The sequence below is a fragment of the Mauremys reevesii genome, linkage group 1, assembly GCF_016161935.1.
Source record: "Mauremys reevesii isolate NIE-2019 linkage group 1, ASM1616193v1, whole genome shotgun sequence".
NCBI classification, from domain to species: Eukaryota; Metazoa; Chordata; order Testudines; family Geoemydidae; genus Mauremys; species Mauremys reevesii.
The window spans coordinates 201457765-201483898 of record NC_052623.1 but is presented as its reverse complement, the minus strand read 5'-3'; the positions used below and the strand labels follow the sequence as shown (position 1 = coordinate 201483898).

General features: G+C 43.1%; 1 protein-coding gene across 32 annotated transcripts in view; it reads right to left on the bottom strand.

The window, feature by feature from the left end:
• LOC120403210 (ABI family member 3 binding protein) overlaps positions 1 to 26134 on the bottom strand; it is a 315866-nt gene that overhangs the window by 6708 nt on the left and 283024 nt on the right. For all 32 annotated transcript variants that reach the window (XM_039534071.1, XM_039534129.1, XM_039534193.1 and 29 more), the window contains 4 exons: positions 21503 to 21611; positions 7752 to 7831; positions 5586 to 5615; positions 3495 to 3656 (listed from right to left, as the gene is read on the bottom strand). In XM_039534071.1, the coding sequence (XP_039390005.1) occupies positions 3495 to 3656; positions 5586 to 5615; positions 7752 to 7831; positions 21503 to 21611 (381 nt within the window). The remainder of the gene's footprint in view (positions 1 to 3494; positions 3657 to 5585; positions 5616 to 7751; positions 7832 to 21502; positions 21612 to 26134) is intronic.

Below are 26134 nucleotides of genomic sequence, written 5' to 3'. Positions count from 1 at the left end.
TGTTGGTATTATACATAGCGTATATACATATGTTTTTATTTACATACACACACAATACCAATGAGAAATAACTGAAGCTTATTTCTTCAGCTACATTAGCATGGGCACTATGATACTATTTATCATAGTATGATGCATAAGATCAGTCCTGATTCAGCACAACAGTGAAAAGCATGTGATTAAGTGCTCTGCCTAATCAGGAACACACGTGATGGATCCTATCAGAGAAATCTTAGATTGACAAAATCTAAATATAACAAACGATTTACTAGTAGCTATTCTGTAGTTTTCTCTAGCATGTTTTTGTACTAGACCTTCTTCAGTGTTCCTCGTCATGGATGGTCTTGCCTAGTCTAGGTCTGGCTGTGCTCTGCTTTGCTCCTTGAGGATTTTGTAATAACACTCAATAAAAAGCCCACAACTCACTACCATCTCTCTTATATTACACACATGAGTGCACACAGAGCCACGGAGGCAAAAATATCAAAAAAGGAAGGAGATAGTAGTCTCCAAGTAATGACTAGCTAATAGGGTGCATTTCCAACAATAGATCTCCCAGTTGTTTATTGTAAAGAAAATGGACCCAAAATGTTACCATTTCTGCAACTGAGCATCTCATCTCCACAGATAAAGCTTTTTCTGTCTTGTTGTGGCTAGCTTATCCTTCCCAGGTTTTAGTGGGTTTAAAAGGGGGTAAATGGGAAGGATTTTTGAGGGGAGAAATGTTGCATTTTCCTCCCCTCAAAATCTTAGGACCTGATCTAGAGATCACTGAAGATAACAGAACAGGATTGAGCCCCCAGGCGTGCTCAGAATTTGCTATCAGGACTTTCTTTACCGAAACATTTAAAAATCACTAAATTTCTTAATATAACTAAGCCTAGATAGGTTATTTTAGAATACACACTTCAAGATGGAAATCAGACCCCTGTGTGGCTGTTATGTACAGTAACACAAGATGGTTCCTCAGTTTGCTGGACATTACAGGTTAAATCTGGCTCTAATACAGGTGGGCATAGTTCCATTGAATTCAATGGAGTTGTGCAGATCTACATCAGGGCTGAGTTATGCCTTTGAACTGGAAATTTTTCCACTACAGTACAGAAGTCTTTGCCATGGGAAAAAATGTAACACAATGTTATATGTATTGGCTAAACATTCCAGTTCAACTGATCTGGTGTTGGTTAAACAATACAAGTGAGAGAGCCATACTTTGGAAGTGTAATTAATACAGTCTGGCTGTCTTGGTGATTGTCCTGCCAAGTTAAATCACCATTCTTCCAGCAAGAGCAACAACAACAACACAATCAAACAGAAATAAGAGAATTGGCCATTGCTACATTAGATATTTGTTCTGAGACTGAAGCAGCTTTCAGTGCAGTGTTAATTCATCTGATTTAGGACTGTTACAGTCCTGCTAAATTAGCACTGCTATTTCTTCCACAGACAAGTGTTATGGTGTGCTGTGTCTTGCTGGCAGTTTTGTCATCTCATAGATTTTAAAGTCAGAAAGGACCTTTGTGATCATCTAGTCCGATGGCCTGCACAGGGCAGGCCACAGAATCCCACCCACCCACTCCTGTATTAGATCCCTAACCTCAGGATGAGTTACTGAAGTTCTCAAATCAGGATTTAAAGACTTCAAGTTACAGAGAATCCACCATTTACACTAGTGTAAACCTGCAAGTGACCCATGCTGCATGCTGCAGAGGGAGGCAAAAAACCTCCAGGGTCTTTGCCAAGCTGATCTGGGGAAAAATTCCTTCCTGACTCCAAATATAGCACAGTTGGTTTGTCTGATTACTGCTAGTACCATAGCAAAGAATGAACGATACTCGTTTAAAAATGGTCTGTCTTATTCACATAATTGTCAAGACACTCTTTACATAAGAGATATTAACTTAAAATTACCCACAGGGTTTTCCTTGTGTGTCTTGTGGGGTTGAAGGGAAGAGCCAGGCAGCATAGCTGCTTATTATTTTGGCATGGTCTGGCCAGCATTCCTATACGTTCTCTGCTCTCCTTCCTGCTCCATAATCTCAGCTATGGGCTTTATTCTGTGAGATGCTGGACTCAGAGGTACTGATTTCAGGAGGGGTGGAAGGGAATTAGCTGCTTGTGGGAGGTTTTCAGCACCTGACAAGATTAGGCCCTAAAATCTGCATCTTTCAATGACTGTTTCTGTTTTTTGATATGACTGCATGTAGCAGACACGTCAGCCTATTTTTTACCTTTGGGGATATTTCCCATAGGTTACACAGATCTGTGTTACTCTTCGTATTTTGGGCTCTGCAGTAGCACCCCTTGTCATTGAAACACCACAATGGTGGTGACTGAGACCTTGTCTACACTGGAGTTTTTTGCATTGGGGTAACTATACTGAAGCAAGGAGGAACCTAGCGATGGCCATGACAGGTTCATAGATTTCTAAACACAACTTGCCCTGACGACGTTAGGTACCAACGTCCACGTTTAAAAATCACCTCACCCACCATGTTTTAAAACACAACCTATTTTCCTAGTCTATACATGCTCCATGTCATCTACACCTACTTTTAGCAGCGTTGCAGAGCAAGGTGGTAAAACTAGTGACATTTGTACTAGTTCTACTAATTGTAGCACCAATGGAGCTGCACCAACAGAAGTTTCATGATGAGAGGTCTCCCAAAAACTGCCCAACAGTTTATCAATAAATAAAAGGAAAACTGAAACAAAAGCTCTGTATAGCTCTCGAGATGAGCGCACATGTGTATAAAGGCACAACAAACATTTGGGAATAAACCAAATCACTGGCAGACATAAAGAAACAAAACAGAGGCCAGCACTTACTAGATGGTTTCAATAACCTGAACGTAATGAGCGAGGGGTAAGAAACTACGTCAAGAAGGCTGGTGTTAATAATGAAAGTGTGTATGTTGGGGGTGAGGGGGAGTAGGGCTTTAAAAAACCCCAAAACAAATGGGCTTGATTTAAAATAAAAAAAAGTGAAAGTAGGTGAGGAAAAGATTAGTGAGATACAAAGTCGTGTATAAAATACATTAAAACAATCCCCATAAAATATCATCATTCAGAAAAGAGCCACGAGATGTTTACAGGCCAAACTGGATCCCAGCAGGAGAGTACTGTAATCCCTGCTCCATCTCATCTGCTCCTGTCATCTCTCTTTCTTATGGCATCCCATCTAATATTAGGCCCCAATTATGCATGAGGAACTGTGCAGGCACAGTTTTTTAATGCAAGACTGACACCACAGAATGTAAGCTCTTCAGGACAGGAGAGGACGGTTATATTTTTACATGTTCTGTCAAGTGTCCAGCACTGTTTTGGGTACCATAATCCACATTTCCAAGGTAAGTAGCATATGCATGCCTGATCATCCTTTAAAACCATTCAGTCCAGGCCCAGGGATACGAAGAACCTAGATGACTGTGTGTATCGTGTAATTTGGGTCACAGCTATAAAAATACATTACCACTGACTTGGGTTTCCCTTACCTGTAAGTGAATCACTGAGGTAAATCTTATATCTCAGGGAGTTACACAGTTGCACCCCTACAAACTTCTTGTACCAGGTCCTTTTGACGTATTGTTTCCCTTTGCACTCTGAATAGGAGTCGGAATTGAAAGGGACTTCAGTCCAGATGGCATCTTTTCCCACTGCAGGAGAAGAAGAAAGAGGGGAATTAATGATACTGCCATACAAAACTGGGCATGACAAACACATTCAAATGATTAGAGAAGACCAGAAACCCAAATGCAACAGGATCCCACTTGGAATATATTAACAGCACCAGTCACCTGCATTTTGAAGGATATTTTATGGAGTTTGTAAGCAGCAAAATATAGGAGTGGTGTGTCCCAGTCCCTGGCAGGCTGCACAGCTGTGCCTTCTTGGGCTCGCACTGAGGGCACTCCCACAGGTGTCAGGCCCCTCTCCACATTTCACCCACTCTCAGACCAGGATCTGGATTACAGCCTCCTACGTACTGACCATGAATAATTCATCAAGTCCAGCTGGGATTGGTCCCTGCCAGGGTTTCTCTTTTGGGGGCCTCTGACAGTGATACAGAAAGAGCTTCTTCAAAACAAAGCATCCTTTATTTTGTCCAGAAGGTACACTGTGCTTAGAGAAGTGGATTTTAAAATAACCAAGACCTACAAGCATATCTCCTTACCTAAGCTTAACCCCTCCATCCACTGCTTAGTGTGGTCTGGGTTATTCACCATCTCTGAGTTGGGACGAACAGCCTGCACTGATTGCAGTCCTCTCCCTAGTCCCTGAATGTCTCAGACTGTCAGCCTTTTTGCTGACCAATCCTAGCCAAGCTCTCTCAGCTCACCCAATACCCGTGTCCTTTTTCTAGCATATTTAAGGGGTTAGGTCTCCTTTGACCTCAGGCTTAGTTTTAGGAAGAAAACAGCATCCTACCCTGGATGGAGCCAGCTAGGTAACTTCTCCCCACAATTGATGGCCTAGGAATTATTCTTTTAATTCTTTTGAAGCAGCCTCTTGGATCCACTGTCTTATCTTTACCGTTCCTGGGTTCTAGAACACCGGTTTTACGAGTTAACTCTATGCACTCAGGCAGGCAGCAATACAAAAAATGACCAAGGAAACTGAGTCATAAGAAATATTACAAACATGTTTCCAAGTTTTTCACACAGGGACCGGACTTTGGGGTTGGTTCCGACACTGGTGTAAATCTGGAATAACTCCACTGAAGTAAACAGGTACTCCAGATTTAGGCTGCTGTAACTCAGATCAAAATCTGGCCCTTTTATGTACAATGTTCATTGCGATGTCAGGAAGACAAATATTTGTATGTGTACTGAGATACAGTTACAACTTCTAAAAGTGGGTAACATACGGTAGTAGTGGGGGAATTATGATTCCACAGCTTTTCTAACAGAGCGGGTACAAATGAGGGCACCGTTAACTTGCAGCAAACGACATGATAAACAAGACGAGATAATCTACACTGTGGAAAGGAAGAATATTTGCAAATTTTTAAAGGCAACTTCAGTACTAAATGCAAAACATAGACCCTCAGGCTGAAAGGGGTCTCTTCTGCTCTTTTAGAGCCTGCCCCAACTCCCACAAAGTCAACAGGAGCGCTACCACTGGCTTCAGGAGGAACTGGGTCAAAATCTTTCAAAGCTGACTATTTTTCAGGGCATACATTTCAGCACAATGACAGACAAATAGCGGATGCTGATTTGCATTCTGTTAAGTCGCTTACTAAGTGAAAAATAGCGTATTCTTTTTACAGAGCTTTCTATTGATTTAACAACTGGGCTGAGAAAACACAAGCCGTCCATGGCTCATTTGTGTACATTGGTTCCAAGCCATCTTAGCTGCTGCGGGAATACCACATCACATTGATTGTGCTGTGCTCAGGTAAACATTTAGACTGGAAGGAATTCCTTACAAGTTACATAGATGGAAGAAGTGAAATCATGTGTGAATGCTGTTCTGTTCCATGGCATGGGTAGCTAGGACAATACAACCACTCCTGGATAAACTGGTATGTTATCTTACTTCAGAAAAATGTTCTGATTAGAGCATGCTATGCATAAAGGGCTTACTTGAAATTGGCTCACTCACTCGTGGGTCCGCTGGGGAGAAAAACAAACACTCAGTCAGACTTTGTAAAATAACCTCTCCTGATATTTCTACAGAAGCACATTGGAAAGTGATTTTCTATGGCTGACATAAACAATAATCTGTAAAATAGCAACAATTTTGGGAAGTTGAGTTCACTACATTTTTGTGTAAGTTAAAGAAATAAACTGCTCACGTAACTACACCTTTACCCCGATATAACGCTGTCCTCGGGAGCCAAAAAATCTTACCGCGTTATAGGTGAAATCGTGTAATATCGAACTTGCTTTGATCTGCTGGAGTGCGCAGCCCTGCCCCCCCCCGGAGCACTGCTTTACTGTGTTATATCCAAATTCGTGTTATATAGGGTCGCGTTATATCGGGGTAGAGGTGTATTTCGAATTACCGCATCACTGAGCTTTTAAAAATGTTATTAATGGGTCACTACCAGTAAAATTTGGATTTGTTAAAAGAAATAAAAGATACAAAGCTTATCATCAATAAACATATTTCCATGGCATTTTAAAAATTTCAGTGTAGACCATTTATTATTATTTTAAAGAATTCCTCTGTAGTGCTTGCTGCCCAAATGCTGCAGCTTTACATTAGTGGATGAGAATGAGAAATGGAGACGCGTGGAAAGTGATTAGGAAAAAGTGAAACCGACCGGTTTATTTCCATTGTCCACACTGAGTGAAGGAAAAAAATAAACATCAGAAATCATGAAATTGCATTAAAATATAAATGGTTCTTTCAAGTTTAATAATCTAAGATACATTAGTAACATAAGAGGGTATCAATTTTTCTTAAAATATGTGGGACATATTCTGAATTCCTTACTCATTTTCCACTTACCTGTTACTCAGTCAAAACACCCATTAATTTCAGTGAGAAAGCACTGAAGGATTTGACTTAAAATGTTAAACCTGATAGTGTCCCTTTAAAGAGGCATGGTACACAGTAAGTGCCTACTAGTTCAGAGTACTATCAACAATAGGCAGCTGGCTCTAAATACAAGAATAGCTCCTGCTTCTATTGCAGTCAATGACTATTTTGTAATTGGCTTCTAGAGAAGCTGGATCTTGGATGGATAGTGCAATGCCGTACTGAGTGATTCTTTCTGCTCCCCATAGCCAAATCAGGTGGGACTTTGCTTATTGTACCATTTTAAACACACGACAAAGCTACAAATAGCACTCTAAGTTGCAGATGCATTAGATGGATACATATTTTTGAGGGCCCTATACCAATCTGCTAAACGAATAATCCTTAATTTTAAAGATTATATTTCCTGTGCTCACATTGACCCCATTCCACTAAGCGTCAATCCAGTGGGTAAAACCCAGGACACCTAGATTCTATTCTCAGATCTGCCAGTGACCTGCTGGATGATTTTGGGCAAGTCACTTAATCTCTCTGTGCTTCTGTTTCTCTTCCTGCAACAAGTGTGACTTGTTTATGTAGACTGTAACCTCATCAGCGCAGGGACTCACTCTCTCTCTATAGGTATCAATCTATTTACACACACATACAGTGCCTACCACAAAGGGACTCTTATCTCAGTTAAGCCCCGAGGCACTACTGTGATATAAACAACAGTACTAAAATTAAAACAATCCTATATTGCAGCCAGTGAGAAAAGCATGGGCAACAAAGCAAAATTGCAAAAGTGTGCCGTGTGTGTAAATTTGTTATGTATCACTGTGCGCAAAGGCCTGTCTGTTTGCAGAGCTATCTGATAGAAGGATACAAACACAAACATGGATTTACTATAATAAAGCTTTGGATTTAAGATGCCACACTACCCATTACAAAAAAAATCCCTGGATTCAGCGTAACCCTTTGTACACCTTCCATAGTTAAATCATAGCTCTGTCTTGTGTCCATAAAGGAGTATGGAAATTTGTCATTTACATATGGAGAGACAGAGGCACAGAGTAAGGTAAAGTGAAATGCCCAGGGCCGCCCAGCAGGTCAGTGGCAGAGTGGGAAGGAAATCCAGGTTTCCTGAGTTTGAGTCCAGTGCCCTATACAGGCTACACTGCATCCATTCTCAAAAACACTTAAGGGCCAAGTTTAGCTTGTCTTTTTGGCTGAACGCATTGTCATGGTTTTCACTGTTAAACTGATACATCTATTGAAGCTCTTACCTGATTCAGTAGAAAATAGGACCTTAGAGGTGCTTGGACCTTCACCAAAAGGGTTACTGGCTTTCACCTGGAAGTCATAACTGGAGAATAAAATTAGAAACAAACACACACTGTATTCTTGATTGTCATGGGCAAGCAAACCACCCATGCAGACACCCTCTCTGATGCTACTGGCTTCCTGGACAAGCATAAAGTATCAAGTTTCTTACTCTGAAAACATTTAGACACGCTGCTCCTAAGAATGTAAGACCCCATAGCAACCCTGCATGCAGGTCCTGACTGTTTGTTTTAATGCTCCAGTGGTACCTTATCCTGTTTTTAATGCTGGCGGGGGAGCAGTTTAGGTGATAGGCTCTGCTGCTGCAAGTATTGTATGTCTTTCAGGAGGTGGGGCTGGCGTGTTCAGCCAACCGAAAGATCCAACTGGCTGAATGCACCTCAGTGCGATATATAGTCCTTTAATAACAACAATGCACCTCACTTAGGGATGTCTCTTTCTTATCCTTCTCCACAGCAATATTTTATGGCGTAGTCCTAAACACCAATATTTCCTGAACTCTCCCCCCGTCCACCCTCCCACCTGAGTGGGGTTGCTACTTCTGGGATGCAAAAGAACAGGACATGTGGGATGATCCTGAGCCCATAAAACTGGACAGCTGACAGCATGTACTGAGCTCTGTTACCGATTTCCTAGGACAGCTACCTCAAAAAAGGGACAATCCTGGGGGAACCTGGACAGGTGGCAACACTAGACAGAATGCAGGAAAAGTAAAAAAGCAAGAATAATCCCAGTCACACTGTGCTGTTGAGATTCCTCCTCCAGCTCTGTTGCCCGGATGGCTTTGCAGAAAGCAAAGACCTGCTCCCATCCCCACAACTCAAATCCAGGAGGCTGAACAATTGCTGCCAGTTCCCTATTGTTACCACCTGGGGAGAGCCCTGCTTCTCATTCCAATTCACCTTAACGGTGCTCAGGGCCCCTGCCATTTGTGGCTTTCCTATTCTGCTGCTGTGCTGTGAGGAGAGGTGGCCAGAGTATTCCCATTTCCTTACAGCAGTAAGGCCCGTGGCTGCTACCTGGTGCCAAGTGGCTCCTATACACCCCATGCACGGCTGAGCCAAACGTGGCCACTCCACTCAATCCTGTTTCCCAAATCCCCTCCTCTCCTACACTGATGTCTTTTCATGTGTGATGCACCCATGCTAATGGATGCACTCTGACGTACTGAACTAGCAACATGGGTAAGAATATCAATGTCAGTGCACAATGTGTTTTTCCCTCACCAACCACACAGCCAAGCACCGACCTAAAAACCACTCAGAATCGCCCTATTATAAGATACCATCACCTGCCTATATTAACAACTAAGCACAACTATAACGTACCCCCCACGGTGATCTGCCTGCCTCGGAGCAATGGAAAATTGCATGCTTTGCTGATATTGCTGTACAAAGGCTCCCACTCATGTTTTTCTCCTTTCTTTCCATTCCAGTTTCAGGTTATGTATCAGTTCCTTCCCTTGAACTGACGACTGTCCGCTTGTGCCTGTCATACAAACGTGAAAGCTACCTCACTCACTGAGGCCTTTGAGACACATCCAGCTCCTGTTGGTTTGGGTTTTAATTGATTGTAAGGAATGTAGTTGAGAAAAAGAGAAGCTACAGAGGTAATTTCCCCCAAATCCTTCGTGGTTCACTTTCCAGCAGCAGCTTTCCAGGAGCTCTAGGCGGTGTGGGAAGTGTACAGAAAAACAGTAATTTATTCTTTTCCTTGTTATGATTATTTGTATTACAGTAGCGCCTAGAGGACTTATTCTGGGGTCACAGCAAGAAACAGCCCCTGCTTTGGAGGCTGTGAGAAACCCTGACACAAATAAGTAGTAGGCAACTGAGTACATTTTAAATTAGCAATTAACGCAAAACAATGGACACATTTTCAAAACAATGAGCAAGTATATGTAGGTTATTTTCTATTTTGAATGTTATATCGGACAATTAAATATTCCTGTTGATTCACAAAGAATCCCTTATTAATTGAAGGGGGTGCTTAGTGAATTTATCACAGTGCTATGAAAGGGAGCTGCAAGAGACTGCTTTCCAAGCAGCAAATTTCCAAGAGATCAGATGATCAGAAGAGACAAAATTTAAAAACCATGCCACTATTCTCATGCGCTGGTTGCCAACACTTCATTTAAAAGTTCCCCACAAAGTGGCTGAATAGTTTAATACAAACTGTGGAATTTCCAACTGTTTCTTAGTCTCTGAAGACCTGAGCAGCATGCTGATTAACCTCGATAGGTTCTTTATGGCCAAATACCAAGGGACAGTCTCCCACAGCTACTTGGTAGGATAATTTTTATTTCAACCAAGTTTGATGCATAAAGCTAACAATTGCCTCAATTTTTGTAAATCGGCACACGGAACAGAAATACCCGCAAGTGTTCTCATATAGGAAAATATTTTATAAATGAGGAGTCTACATTTATAAGCATAACCATGGGTTCGTTATTTTTATTCTAAAAGCCTATCTAATCTAATTTAGATATTTATTGCATGCTCACCACTGTATTCAAGCTGCTTTAAGGTCACTTTAAACCAGCTATATGATGTTTACATGCAGAAAATCTACCTTTGTCTGGGCCATGTGGGGGGGCTCCCTCCGGAGTTGTTGGTCCTTATCTTGTGCATGACCATGGCTAGGAGAGGGGTTGGAGGAAAAGTGTACAACAGATATGTATCCCATTTGAGGAGAAAAGTATTGCTGAGAGATCGGGATCCCAGTCCCGCTCTGGAGCAGAAGTATGGGCATCTGGCATTTCAGTTTGTTGCAAAGAGGTTTACATGCAACAGCACAAGGTGGTGTTTTGGGGATTTTGTTGCCTACTTAACAAGCTGCATGATACAAGAACAGCTTAGATATGCTGAAACCTTGTCTATACACACACACACACACGTGTACTAGGCCAAACTGGTGCAAACACTGATGTGGATCCTTATTATCTTTTAAGAGTTGCTTAAACCAGTGGTTCCCCAATTTTTTGGGCTCAGGACCCATCTGTAAATGTTTATGGCTTGTCACAGCCCAGTAAATAGTTTGGGGGTGGAGGTCCTGGGGTGCTTTCGATCGGATCCTGCCCCCTGGGTGGAGGGGGTTGGGTCCTGCCTGGCACTCACCCCACAGTGGTGGCTCCTGCAGCTCCTGTGCCGTGGGGCTGGCTGGGCTTGGCTCTCAGCTCTGAACATTGCAACCTCTGGGCCTGCAGCGCTGCTCAGGTTTAGCCTCCTTCCCCTGACTGGATCAAATTTGTGTGAGTGGAGTTGTGACCTGGCTCATGGGGCCGCAGTGCCACTCACTCATATTTGGCCTACCGGGGCTCCCATCATCATGACAGCTGGGCCCTCAGCGGTTGCAGTGCCTGGAGCAGGGAGGCGAGCCCAGCCAGCCCCGTGGGACAGGAACTACAGGAGCTGCCACGAGACCCTTTGAAACATTCTGGTGACCCAATTTTGGGTCCCAACTCAGAGGTTGAGAAACCCTGGCTTAAACAGAACTAAGAATGTCCACATAGCCTTTTGCACCTGTGTAAAACAATACCTGAAGTAAACTGGTACAATTCTGCATGTCACCAAATCCCTTTGATTTATTCTTTTTAGATGAAAGGAAATGGCTACGTTGTGAGAGAATTAAGTGGACAAAGTAAAGAATGGTTTAGTAATGTGCATCATCAATCTAAGTTTATAACTTAAAGCTGCAAAAGTCTTTCCCCTTGATTTACAGTGCAGCAGTATGGTAATATCTGAAACCTATCCATATGTTTCATGAAAGGTTAGATATAAATAAAATACACCATTTTATATCTATTTTATTATTTGATGGGTCAAGTCCATGAAAATTCCCCATTAGAGCCAAACCTCACATTTTTCACTAGTTATACAATACATCATGGTTTGCTATTTAAGCCAACTGTGCTGATCTATATTTTAGAAGATACTGCAGTATTAATGGAATTATCAATCACACTGATCCCAAGTACACCAAAACATTTTAGGTGGCCAATTTTAGTTTATGAAATTTAGATGATAAATATTTTATTTTATTCATATTTGATTTGTGGTACACTATTTTTTTTTTACATGCTGCCGACTTTGAGCAGACAAGATAAAATCATTTATATTTCAAATGGCAATAGAGCACTGGACAATTTTTTGACTAATAACTAATGCAGAAGCAGAAGTTTAACAAGAAGTTTAATTAACATAAATTAATTATTTGGATTACAATACCTCCTAGAGCCCCCATATATCCTAGGCACTGTAGAAACAGATATAAGCTCACAGCTACAAGGCTTAGAAGGATAGAATGCTCTGCTTCCCTCACAGGAGAAAGTGTAGCTTAGTTAATATAGTGTGTTGTGCTGCATTATTTGGAATTTGTGTTCTGATTTTCTGAAGGACAATCGTTTGTTACTGTAACTGTAGTTATGAATGGGCACATGAATTGCGTAAGCTATACCCCCAGAAAGTTAGTCACCGTGAATGGACGTATAGTGGACTCTGGTTGGGCTGGAAGCTGAGGAGCTCAATAAAAGGAGCTAAGGAGATCTATCTAGAATGCCTGATCCAGAAATTCCAAGTTCTGTATAGAGTTGACTCTGTGGAGTGCGACTAGGTTAGACAGGACAGCAACTGAGTAAGTGGAGAGGTCTTTCTGACCAGCTGCAGGATGGAGCAGAACCGGATGGCGTAGGCTTTGTTGAACTAAAGCAGACAGGAGAGCTGCCCCAACACCCAGTTGACTACCAATGAGTCTATCTGAATTCACAAGTGAGGGTTTAGATGGATACAGGTTGTTTTGTGAATAAGAGTTATGGGTGTCACCCAGCCAGGTAATTAATACCTAGGACTTTGGGGTTGGCCATACACCTGAAACACTGTTTGGGTTTTGTCAGTTTTGATTTTTTGTAGGTGCACACCTGGCAGAATGGTTACACACATAGGAAAGGACTACCCCTGCCCTGAAGCACTCAGTTTGAATAATAGAACCCATCAATTCTACAAGTTCCATAAATAACTAGAACAGAAGCTGAAGACTGTAAACATTTTAGAGGAAGTCCAAATGTCTCTGTTTCCCAGGTCTTGTGACAGGCATTTCAAAAAAATATCTAGGAAAGTATCATCTCTGCCTTCTCCTTTGGCTGGCTTCCAGCCAGGAGACACCACCAGTGGCAGCAACACAAGGAGCAGCAGGCACCTTTGGGGCACAGGATAGTAACTACCTGACTGACAGCATATCGCACACTAGTAGGGAGAGGGAAAATGTTTGGCCAAGAACAAACAGTGAGAGAGAGGCATCAAACCATACTGTACTCTAAAGAACTCACATGGCGTTTTCATAAATGGCTGCATCGCCACATGTCAGTTTTTAAGGTTGCAGGTAAAAGATCTCAAAAGTGACTACTCTGTGTATATAAATAAAATGGATGTAAAAATGATCAAGTGCTCTCTGCTACTTTATTGATTTCTACACAAGCCACAGGACAAAAAAAGCCAAAGGGATTAAGAGACTATGTAGGCCAGAGTTTAGCAAGATAAATAGGAAACTTATATAATGATTATCCCATACCTACATTTTAGCCAGTTTTGATGTTCATATGAAGCTGTAGTCCATATACCATCTCATATATACTGCCAAAAACTCCTCAACTAACCAGTATAAACAGCAGCTTAAAGCAACCTTTGACTCCAGCCTCTGTCAGAATGTCATTCCATAGGCTCTGGAAAGAATAGGCCTCAGAAATCCATCCAAACCACAGAGGACAATAAAAGTACTTGTGCAGATTACATTTCTATTTATTTAATTACTGTACAGGCTATTTTTTCCATAGGAAATTGCTATCCCACATGAAACTTTGGCAAGCAAAGGAAATTCTATCATTTTCCAAATCATGCAAAAGGAGAAAAATGTAAGATCATAGAACTGAAAAGGTGAAATTAAACAGAGCTTTTCAGTGTAGTATTATCACTTGGACTGTCATCCTACCAGTGATGGATTAGCTACCGGACCCGGGCCCTACTCCCCGAGGGCAACAGCTCTGGGCAAGTGGGGGAAGCCCCTGTGCCCCACAGCAGGAGAGCCAGGGGGGACAGAAGGCAGAAGGGATGGGGAGGGGCCCCCACTTACTCTGGCCCAGGGACCCACAAAACTATAATCCGCCTCTGTATCCTACAATTTTCAAGCAGAAAAGGAGTCCTATGAAGTCCTCTTATTATCTAGTGCTATGTGCCTTCTGTCTTTCACTTACAAGTATGCACACTTAATATGCAAATTGGATTGTCAGCAGAACTAAAATAATATACAATACAAGGCCACTGCCTGCTTCCCACCTAGACCCACTGAGGCACAAGGCCCTTACGTGCCACTCTTCCTGAGACAAAAACTTCTTAATACAAATCTGTGCCTATAGGCTGGAGGGGTGACAGCCTAATTTAATTGCTACCTGAATTTCCCCTGAACCGTTTGGCACATCTCTGATTCTAATCTGACAGCAATGCAATCGTAACATTTTACTTTAACTTTTGCAAAGTATATAACTTTGTATGTATAACTTTAACTTCTGCAAAGCTATGTACTTTCTTACTGTTGCAAAGTTTCCTGGCCACTTATTGTGTGCTCTGTGAACGTATATTACTTGCATTTATGGCTATGCAAGTTAAGGTAACAATATGGGTATTCAAATTTCATTCTTCAGAGATTAAATATAATCACCTGAGGCAAATGAGAGTAATTGTCCTTCCCGATGACAACATGGCTTAATTGGATAAGCATATTAATGGTGTTGGTGGGTTTATCTTCCTTTTAGGTGCTGGCTACTGCTAAGGAGAAGAGACTAGATGGACCAAAATGCTAATCTGGCATTAAAAAAAAATCCCATATTTCATTGCAGCTGTACTATAGTACATGGGGCAGCAGAGCATATCGTGTACACAAAGCTTCTTCGGTAGCAAATGAAAAGAAGATCTCACAAGAGGTTAAAATAACTACAACATATTTCAAGTACATTAGACATAAGAGGCCAGAAGGGCCTCTATGGGCTGGTAGGGGATGATTTATAGACAGAAGAGGCTGACATTTCTGAAAATAAATCCTTTGCCTCAGAGTTCACAAAGAAAGACTGGGGGGAGGCAGATGGGGGAAAACAGACTGTTCCTCTGCCCAGAGGAGGAAGGAAAACTACTAACAGAAATCAGGATGTCACCACAATAGATGACTGAAAAATTAGACTGAAGACTGACAAAATCCTAGGGCAGATATGAACCACGTAGAATTTTAAAGGAAATAGTAGAAAAGAGAAGACAACCATTAGCAGATAAATACTAAACTTCTTTGGAAGCAATGGACTGGAGACTAACTAATACAACATCTGTAATTAATATGCGGGCTATAAAAGATCCAGGAAAAGAAAAAAGCAGCAAGACTGACTTTAGCTATGGGAAAGATGTTGCTGACGAACAATACTACCACTGTAAAGCAAACACAATGGAGGAAAAGACAACTCATAATAAGAACATTTCAATTTTCGAGCTTCCAAAGGTTTATTAAAACAATGAAAGTGAGGAAAAATACTAAAAATTGTGAAAAAACCTTGACTGCATTCTTTTAAAGGAAGTCCTAGAAAGAACAGATTCACTAAGAAGAGATTGTGCCAGATAGGACTATTAAGAAGTCACTGACATATTTTAGTCAATTTAATGATGGTTTGTGACATAGCATCCTACAAAAGACTAAAACCCTGGCTTTCAGAAGAGCTGAGCACCCAAGATTCTAATGGGAACAACTCTGAAAAATCAGGCTCCAAATTACAAGTTGAACTGTGTGAACCAATTCTCACTAGTAGGAAAGACTGGCTGGAAATCACATTCCAACTGCTTTAATCAAAACAACCATTTTTGTGGTTTTGCTTCAAATACTTTGGTTGTTTTCCAAAAGGAACAAATGTTGACTTTTCAAGTAACAGCAAGAACTGTTTTTGATTGATATATATATATATATATATATATATATATAAAGGCAACATTTCCATCTGGTGGCAAATGAGTACATTAATGCTATTACTCATAGTGGTATTTTTCTCTGCTCAGAAGTGTTGGAAACTGTGACACTAGCACGTGTGTAAAATTAATTTCTCAGAGAAGCCACCACAAAAAAATTTAGCTTTCACTTGTGAAAAAGGGCAAAGTGAAGATTTATAAGATATAACTATCCACCAGCCTAATCAGCATAGTAGTTATGGGGACTCAAATCCTGAGAATTTTGCCTGAGTAAGAAAGGAGTAGAAACTGAGTAAGACATCAGGATCTGGCCCAGAATGAGCTGAAAGAATGAGCTCAGATATGAAAATATAGAGGCTTTTATGAGTGAAAGCACATTGGGATGGAAAAGGTTAGAGAAGAACTTCTGTGTGTGCGTGGAGGAGGGCTTTATGGAATATGACCTGAATCTGAAAATCCATAGTTGGAAACTCAACAGGTGATTTTGTAGATGCGTATCTCAGAAAAAGGTGGATTAAGATGAGTATGAAAAGAGAGTGGCTGTGAAATGAGAGGGGGACAGAGAGTCATTAGAAAAGATGAGTGCAATACAAAGTGCAGAATAATTAATCATCATGTTTATGTAACTATTACACAGACTGCTCTACTAGGAGCACATGGGCAGAAAAGAAACTGATGCTATGAGAGAAAGTCTTCTGGGAAGCCCCAATCTATAAAATGGGTAGATTTACCTAACTAACCGGAGAGACTTAATTGTTTCTTAGGTGCTTTGAAATCTGTAGATGAAAACAGCTCTGGAAAGGCAAAGCATTTACAAGAATAAGCAGAATATTAGATCCGTAGTCAACACGTATTGTTTTAAATGAGGGGGTCACGCACCTAGGTAATTACTCCTTAGTGCTAACAACATGTAGTAGTTTTGAGAAATCACAACCTACCAAACACTGCACATTATGATTTTTACTTTCAGGTTATTTGCACTTTTACCAGTCTTCTAATATACGTTATTTTTCCCTTATGCTGTAATTCTCCAAACGTTATTTTTGACAGTTCTCCAGGTACAGAGGCTAAGGCACCAATCATCTAGGGAAATGTTTTTTAAATGACCAGTGACAAGTGCCAATTGTCAGGCATGTGTGACTATTAGAAAATGGAACAGACACAACACGTCTGTGTCTTGAGCAAACACGTGGCATTACTGGGCGATCCAACAAAATGGAATAATATAAGAACATCAGCACATTTCATGCAGGCTGCTGAGCAGCTGACAGTGCCATGCATTTATTTAAAGGGTGTACCTTTTACGCAGTAAAACAGGTTTCAAACAGAACATTATGCTCTCATTTCATTGAGTCTGGATGCCTTGGAGTAGTCTGAATTCACACCAAACAAAAAGGCTGAGGTACAGATTACAAGGCAAGCAAAAGATGCTGTAGTTTGGACTGAAGTCCTTGCACCAATCATTGGGTGAATTAAGTAACTATAAACTCCTCGGTTATGAACTAAGTTACTGTGAATATTTTGTTTCTGAAGTTTATATTGCCAGGCACGTCTAGAGGAGAAAACAGCCAGCAGTGGCATTATTCCTATGAGTCAAAGAAAACAGATGCTTCAGCCTCTCAGCAAAAGGCCCTGTGTACATTACAAGGGAGACCATGCTAGCAACCACTAGGTTTAAATATGGTAGTCCGCAAGGTACCCCAATCAACGAGGACAGGTTTTTGTTTCTTTTAAGAACCCTCCAAATCAAATCATGCTGTACATTAAGATCCCACCTTACACAAAGCTAAACTGCCCACCTGAAGGAAGTCCATATTATGGCTTTATGGTACAGTTACAATATAATTCTTCAAAAAAACCCTTCCCACTGTGCAATGGTCAGGGAAACCATGTTGCAACCGTGTTCATATATAGTTGTCATAGAGTGGATGGACTATAAATGTTTTATTTTAGCTCCTTACAACAGAAAAAGAATGGACAGGATTTCTTTAGCAGTCCACTATCACTGTTCCTTAACTGACCAGATTTTGGTTCAGTGACACAAAGCAACTCCTCAGCTTCTGTCCCTCTCTACCTGGACAAAGCCTGCTGCGATGTACGGAGTTCTTTGACTTGAGGAATGAGAGATTAGGAGTTGACCAGCCTTGCATCTTGACCACCAATATGGTCCCAAAATATGATTTTATAGGTGACCTAGAGGGGAAATTTCAGTGCAATGCATGGAGATTGTTACAACACACATTTCTAAGGCACTCCTCACTACAGTACCATGCAACAATATTGCTCCACTAGTATTAATGAAGTCACAAGGTTAAATCCTTGCTCACTACGATGAAAACATACTCTTTGGTGATCCATGAATTTTAGCAGATGAGCTTAAAAACCTAAAACACCTTCCCAGAGAATTTTAGTGCTCACAAACAGGGTGAATTTGGCATCTTAGGGGTCAAACTGTTCAATTTCATCCTTGGAATGAAAAAGGCAGAACAGCGGCAGCACAAGCTTCCACACATTTCTAGAAAGACTAAAAAAGCAGAAGGCATTCTGTTCATGCTAACAAACTTATTGTCTTCTCACATTCCCATCTCTGTGCATCATTGCCTGCCATTCTCTGTGCATGAAATATCCTTCACATCTCAGTTCACCAGACTACTACTCTCCTTCCCTTCAGATCCCTCTTAAACGCTCACTTCCTCCACAATGCCCACAAGAAGTGAACAACTCTCCCCACAAAAAAATTATTAGAAATTACTCTTCCTGTTGGACTTCCTAGTGAATTTATTATTATTTATTTATGTGTATTACACTAACACTTAAGAGGTTCCAACCCAGAATGAGGCCCTATTGTGCTAGGTATGCTAGCACCTAATAGGAGACAGTCTCTGCCCAAAAGAGTTTACACAACCTAAACAGAAAAGATAGACAAGAGTGGGAGGGGAAACAAAGGCACAGAGAAATGAAAAGTCCCATAACATGTCAATGGCAGAGCTAGTAATAGAACCCAGGTCACCCAGCTCCCAGTCCAGTGCCTTTTTCTTCTTCTTTTTCTTCAAGACTGTAAGTATTTTGGAGCAAGGGCTGCCTTCATGTTATATTTTGTACAGCCCCAGGCACTTGACAAATACCAATAATGTTATGCTGTATACTTTCCTAGAGGAAAATATGAATATGAATGGTTTTTCCTGTTCAATTACAGGAGACATACTGAAGGTCACCATTTGAAGGAACAAGGAAACTGCTTTATTACTAAGGTACTATTTAATAGCCAGTGATATGCAGGACTAAATGGCTGCTGTTGGGTCTGTAATTCTGATCTAATCCTACTACGGGCATAAATTATCATGACTAAAATGGTTGTAAAGGATCTCAGATGGAAGGAGTTTGGTTATGTGAGCTGCAATAATGATAGAAAAATCTTCACTTAATTTGTTACAGGTGGGAGTCTGAGTTGCCTTATGTATGCTGACAAATATAATAGTTTTGTATTAGCATTTACAATGGGAAAAACCTGACTCTCAGCTTCTGGCAAAGAGGTATAGATTCATAGATTCTAGCGCTGGAAGGGACCTACTCTTAACTATCTCCAGAGATGGAGATTCTACAAACTCCCTAGGCAATTTATTCCAGCGTTTAACCACCCTGACAGTTAGGAACTTTTTCCTAATGTCCAACCTAAACCTCCCTTGCTGCAGTTTAAGCCCATTGCTTCTTGTTCTATCCTTAGAGGCTAATGAACAAGTTTTCTCCCTCCTCCTGATGACACCCTTTTAGATACCTGAAAACTGCTATCAAGTCCCCTCTCAGTCTTCTCTTTTCCAAACTAAACAAACCCAATTCTTTCAGCCTTCCTTCATAGGTCATGTTCTCAAGACCTTTAATCATTCTTGTTGCTCTTCTCTGGACCTTCTCCAATTTCTCCACATCTTTCTTGAAATGTGATGCCCAGAACTGGACACAATACTCCAGTTGAGGCCTAACCAGCGCAGAGTAGAGTGGAAGAATGACTTCTCGTGTCTTGCTCACAACACACCTGTTAATGCATCCCAGAATCATGTTTGCTTTTTTTTTTTTTTGCAACAGTATCACACTGTTGACTCATATTTAGCTTGTGGTCCACTATAACCCTTAGATTCCTTTCTGCCGTACTCCTTCCTAGACAGTCTCTTCCCATTCTGTATGTGTGAAACTGATTGTTCCTTCCTAAGTGGAGCACTTTACATTTGTCTTCATTAAACTGCATCCTGTTTATCTCAGACCATTTCTCCAATTTGTCCAGATCATTTTGAATTATGACCCTATCCTCCAAAACAGTTGCAATCCCTCCCAGTTTGGTATCAAACTTACTACAGTACACCTCTACCCCAATATAACGGGACCCGATATAACATGAATTCGGATATAACGCGGTAAAGCAGTGCTCCGGGGGGGGGAGGGCGGGGGGCTGAGCACTCCGGTGGATCAAAAGAAGTTCGATATAACGTGGTAAGTTTTTTTGGCTCCCGAGGACAGCGTTATATCGGGGTAGAGGTGTACTTGTATTGTGTCTGTAATGAAAACACATTCTTTCTTTTACCCTTTACATCGCTTCTAAGGCCTGGTCTACACTACCACTGTAAATCAATCTAAGTTATGTTAGTTAAGTTGAGGGCCGGCTCCATGGCTTTTGCCGCCCCAAGCGGCAGGAAAAAAAAAAAAAAGCCGTGATCGGCAGCAGCTCCACCGCGCCGCTTTTTCTTCGGTGGCAGGTCCTTCCCTCCACCGAATTGCCGCCGAAGAGCCTGACATGTCGCCCATTCCCCTTGGCCACCCCAAGCACCTGCTTGCTGAGCTGGTGCCTGGAGCTGGCCCTGGTTAAGTTATGTAAGCAAAGTAACTTAAGTCAACATACCTTAGATCGACTTACAGCGGTGTCCACACTATGCTATGTCAACGGGAGATGCTCTCCCGGCAACATAGCTTCCATCCCTCATTGAGGTGGATTACAGATATTGATGGGAGAGCACTCTTCCATCAATTTAGCATGTCTTCACCAGCCTGGAGCACCCTCTTACACCCCAAACTCCTCATGCCCACCCCAGAACCCGCACTTCCAGCCAGAGCCCTCACCGCCACCCCACAGCCCCGCCCCAGCCCAGAGCCCCCTCCCACATCCTGAACTCCTCATTTCTGGCCCCACCCCAGAGTCCACATCCCAACCCCAATTCTGTGAGCATTCATGGCCTGCCCTACAATTTCTATTCCCAGATGTGGCCCTCGGGCCAAAAAGTTTGCCCACCGCTGCTCTAGATTCTTGAAACCTGAATTCTATAGGATGGTTAAAAATATGGAAATGTTAGCACATTATTAAAGTCCAATACTCATGTTTCTACAAAATATATTAAGTTTTTTCCCTATTAAATTCTACAGGATTATTTTTTCCATAAGAAGTAGTAGACCTTTAAAAATTCAACTGTGGATCTTTTTGCCAGGTCACTGAATGTGTCACCTTTGCACTATACCCAGCTCGTGGAGTCTGGACCATCTGCAACATCCTTGGCATGAGATTACTTTCTCTGTTAAGTATATTTAAAAAAAAATCTGCTTCCCATCACAATTAGAATAAACTCCCTTTGTTCTTATATTTGTATCTTTTTCTTGAACTGGCATATTACTGACAGTCTAAATTAGCTGGATGAATTTGAGAAGTTCTCTTACTGCATTACCTTCTGTTAGGTTCCAGATTTTCCACTATACAGTGGGTTTGCTTTGTAGTTACAGTGATCTTCTCCGTTCCATTAGATGTTCCATTTACAGTTGATAAAACCACATAGTCTGAAAAGTTGAAAGAAACAGAAATTTTCCCTTTAATAAAAGCTCGAATTCCTCTATATTTTTCATTCCTCTCTTTTTTCTTGTCTGATTTCCTCCTTTGTGTGGATTTCCCATGTTATCTTCTTATAGGTCATAATGGTATCCCATATGAACTATTCTTTGTTTATAACCCGAGCCTATTAAAAAAAGACAGTTACTCACCTTCCTGTAATTGTTGTTCTTCAAGAGGTGTTGTTCACGTCCATTCCAATTAGGTGCGTGCGCACTGTGTGCATGGTCGTCATAAACTTTTTCCCTTAACAGCTTCCATCGGGTTGGCCAGGGAGCCCCCTAGAGTGGCACACTGTTGGTGCTCGGTATATGACCCTGCCAACCCAACCTCTCTTTGGTTCCTTCTTGCCGGCTACTCTGACAGAGGGGAAGGAGGATGGGTATTGGAATGGAGGTGAACGACACATCTCGAAGAACAAACAGTTACAAGAAGGTGAGTAACCATCTTTTCTTCTTCGAGTGATTGTTCACATTGATTCTAACTAGGTGACTCCCAAGCTCTCCCACCGGGGATGGGATCGGAGTTAAGTCACTGACTGGAGTACTGCTATACTGAGAGCTGCATCGTCTATAGCATGCTGTGTGATGGCATAGTGGTTGGCAAAGGGATGCACCAAGGACCAGGTCACTGCTCTGCAGCTCTCTTGGATGGGCACCTGGGCCAGGAAAGCGGTGGAAGAGGCCTGGGCTCTTCTCAAGTGGGTGGTTATAGGTCATAGCAGGTACGAATACAGTCCGTAATCCAGGAAGAGATGCGCTGTGAGGAGACCGGAAGACCCTTCATCCAGTCTGCCACCACTACAAACAGCTGGTTTGACTTTCTGAAAGGCTTTGTGCGCTCAATGTAGAACACTAGCGCCCTCCGTGCATCTAATGAGTGAAACCTCTGCTCCTTGGGGTAGAAAACAGGTAGAAAAATGTCTGGCTGAGGTGGAATTGGGATTCAACTTTGGGCAGGAAATCTGAGTGCGGCCTGAGCTGTACCTTATCCTTGTGGAAGACCGTGTGTGTGTGTTGGGAGGGTGTTTTTGGAAATTAGTGCTTTTAGCTCTGACACCCTCCTGGCCGATGTGATGGCAACCAGAAAGGCTACCTTCCATGAGAGGGAACATGTAGCGAGCAGCTCGACTGGGGCTCCAATCAGCCTAGCTAGGACCAGATTGAGGTCCCAAGTCAGTACCAGTGGGCGAGATTGAGGGTATAGCCATTCCATGTCCTTAAGGAACGGCCCACCAGAGGATTGGCAAAGACTGAACACCCTAACTCTCCAGGGTGGAATGCTGAGATGGCCGTGAAGTGCACCCTGATGAATGATCCAGCCAGGCCTAGCTGCTTCAGATGCAGTAGATAGTCCAGAATGAATGGTATAGATGCCTGAAATGGAGATACTTGACTGTGATTACACCAGCATGAGAACCGTTTCCATTTGGCCAGGTAGGTGGCCCTGGTGGAAGGTTTCCTTCTATCAAGAAGTACCTCCCTCACCAATTCCGTGCACTGGAGCGCCCATGTATTTAACCATGAAGCTTCTAGGCCGTGAGATGGAGGGACTGGAGGTCTGGGTGAAGCAGTCAGTCATGGTCCTGTGTAATCAGATCAGGAAGGAGCAGCAGTGCGATGGGGGTGCTCACTGACAGCTCCGGAAGTGTTGTGTACCAATGTTAGCATGGCCACGCCGGAGCGAGCAGAATTACCTTTGCCATGTCCCTGCGGATATTGAGGAGAACCTTGTGGACAAGTGGTATCAGAGGAAAGGCATACAGTAGATGGTTCCCCCAGTGCATTTTGAACGCATCCAAGACTGATCCCGGGCTGTGTTTTTGGAAGGAGCAAAATGCTGGACACTTTCTGTTGCTCCTGGTGGCACCTTTGGAAGATGGAGTGGATGATGTCCATCCGTATGGACCACTCATGACTGAAGAACAACCTGCTGAGGTGGTCAGCAAGCTTGTTGCGTGCACCCAAGAGATAGGACGCCTCCAAGTGAATGGAGAGGTCTATACAAAACTCCCACAGGTGGATTGCCTTCTGATAGAGAGGGGAGGAGCAGGCTCCACCCTGCTTGTTTCTGTAAAACATAACGGTGGTGTTGTTGGTCAGCCTGCAATGCACTGACCTTGCAATATGGTCTGGCAGGCTAGTCTCACCGCTCTGAGTTCCTTCATATTGATGTGGAGCAGGATCTCGGCCTGCGAACACATGCCCTGCATCTGTAGGTCTCCTAGGTGTGACCCTCAACCAAGGTCTGACATGTTTGTTACTAAGGTCATGGATGCTTGAGGGGTGGTGAATAGGACTCCTTTGCAGACCATGCGAGGGTCCAACCACCATCCTAGCATGTCTAGGACTCGTGACGGTACTGTCTCAACCCAGGTGATAACCTGAAGTGAGCCATGCCTGGCATGCCTCATGCCATAGCTGCATGTCCCAAGAGGCCGAGGCATGTTGTAGCGGTGGTGATGGAGTATTGTCTGAGCATCTGAATGACGTGTGACAGCATTTGGAATCTGGGCTCTGGCAGGATGGCTCTTGCCTGAACAGAGTCTAGCACTGCCTCAATGAATTCTATTTGGAGGTGAGGGGGAGAAGGTGACAATGTTGATTTGTCTCTGGAAGGTCTGTCTGAATAACTGGACCTGGACTGGACTCCACTTGCTCCCTGGAGTGCCCTCGCAGAAGTCAGTTGTCTAAGTAGGGGTACACTTGCACCTGTCTCTTTCAGGGAAAAGCGGCGACCACTGACATACACTTGGTGAACACCCGGGGGGCTGTTGATAACCCGAATGGGAGCACCGTGAACGGATAATGTATGTGGTTGACAACGAACCTCAGGAAATGTCTTTGGGCCAGCCAAATGGCTATATGAAAGTATGCATCTTTCATGTCAAGGGCAGCGTACCAGTCCCCCGGATCCAGACAAGGAATAATTGTGCTCAGGGAGACTATGCAGAACTTTAACTTCACCATGAACTGATTGAGTCCTCGCAGGTCCAGGATGGGTCTGAGACCCCCCTTTGGCCTTGGAGATTAGGAACTATCGGGAGTAGAATCCTTGTCCCTTAGCTCCCGAGGAACCTTCTCCACCACTCCCATGGCGAGGAGCGCCTGCACCTCCTGGATAAGTTGTTGCTTGTGAGAGGAGTCCCTGAAGAGGGACGAGGAAGGAGGGTGGGAGGGAGGGGAGGAGCAGTATTGGAGAGAAAATCCCACTTCGACTGTATGACCCAGTGGTCCGACGTTATTTGGGACCACACATGGTAGAAGTGGGATAGATGGTTCAAAAAACAGGAGGAAGGATCCATAATTGTGGCTGGTACGCTGTCCTCGGGCATCTCCCCAAAACCTTTGCTTGGGTCCCGACAATAGCTTGGCTGGGTCCTGCCCTTGGTCTGTGGGAGGGTTGGAAGGCCTATGCCTGGAATTCCTGCCCCTACGGCGGTATGTATCCTGCCTCGGGCGGGGTTGGTATTGCTTCTGCTGCTGCACAGGCTGAGGCTTGAAAGGCTTTCTCTGGGTAGCAGGTGTGTGCATCCCCAGAGATTTCATCATTGCCCTAGAATCCTTAACGCTGTGAAGTCTTGCATCTGTCTGGTCTGTAAACAGCCCTGCACCCTCAAAGGGAAGGCCCTGCCGGGTCTGCTGAACTTTTGGTGGGAGCCCAGATACTTGGAGCCAAACTGTTCTCCTCATGACCACCCCCGAGGTGATGGTATGTGCAGCGAAGTCGGCCGAGTTGAGTGAGGCCTGCAGAGATGTCCTGGCAACTCCCTTCCCCTCCTCAAACAGAGCCGAGAACTCAGCTTTTGACTAAGTGGGAAGTAACTCCTTATATTTTGACATGGAGTCCCATGAGTTGAAATTATACCTGCTAAGGATAGCTTGCTGGTTAGCTATTCTCAGCTGTAGACCCCTGCAGCATAAACTTTCCTGCCAAAGAGGTCCATCCATTTGGCCTCCTTGGTCTTGGGAGCTGATGCCTGTTGTTCCTGACGCTCCTTTTCATTCACCATAGGGACTACCAGGAAGCAAGGGTATGGGTGGGAGAACAAGAATCCATAGCCCTTAGAGGAAACAAAATATTTTCTTTCCATACCCCTGGCGATGGGTGGAATGGAGGCTGGAGTCTTCCATAGAGCATTATAATTCTTGCCAATAGTCTTAATTACTGGCAACGCCACTCTGGAAGGACATCCGGAGTAAGAATGTCCACCACTGGGTCCTCTGACTCAATGACTTCCTACGCCTGCAGGCCTATATTACGGGAGATGCGGCAGAGTAGGTCCTGCTGGGCCCTGTGGTCAATGGGTGGAGGACCTGAAGCTGACGCCCCTGCCACCGCCTCATCAGGCAGAGACGAAGAGGAGGCCAGTGGTGGCACACGGTTGTCATGGACCACCATGTGCTTAGGTTGGTCCTGGGTAGCACTGGTGTCAAATGGTGCAAGGTGGTCTAATGGGACCTGGGATGTGGGT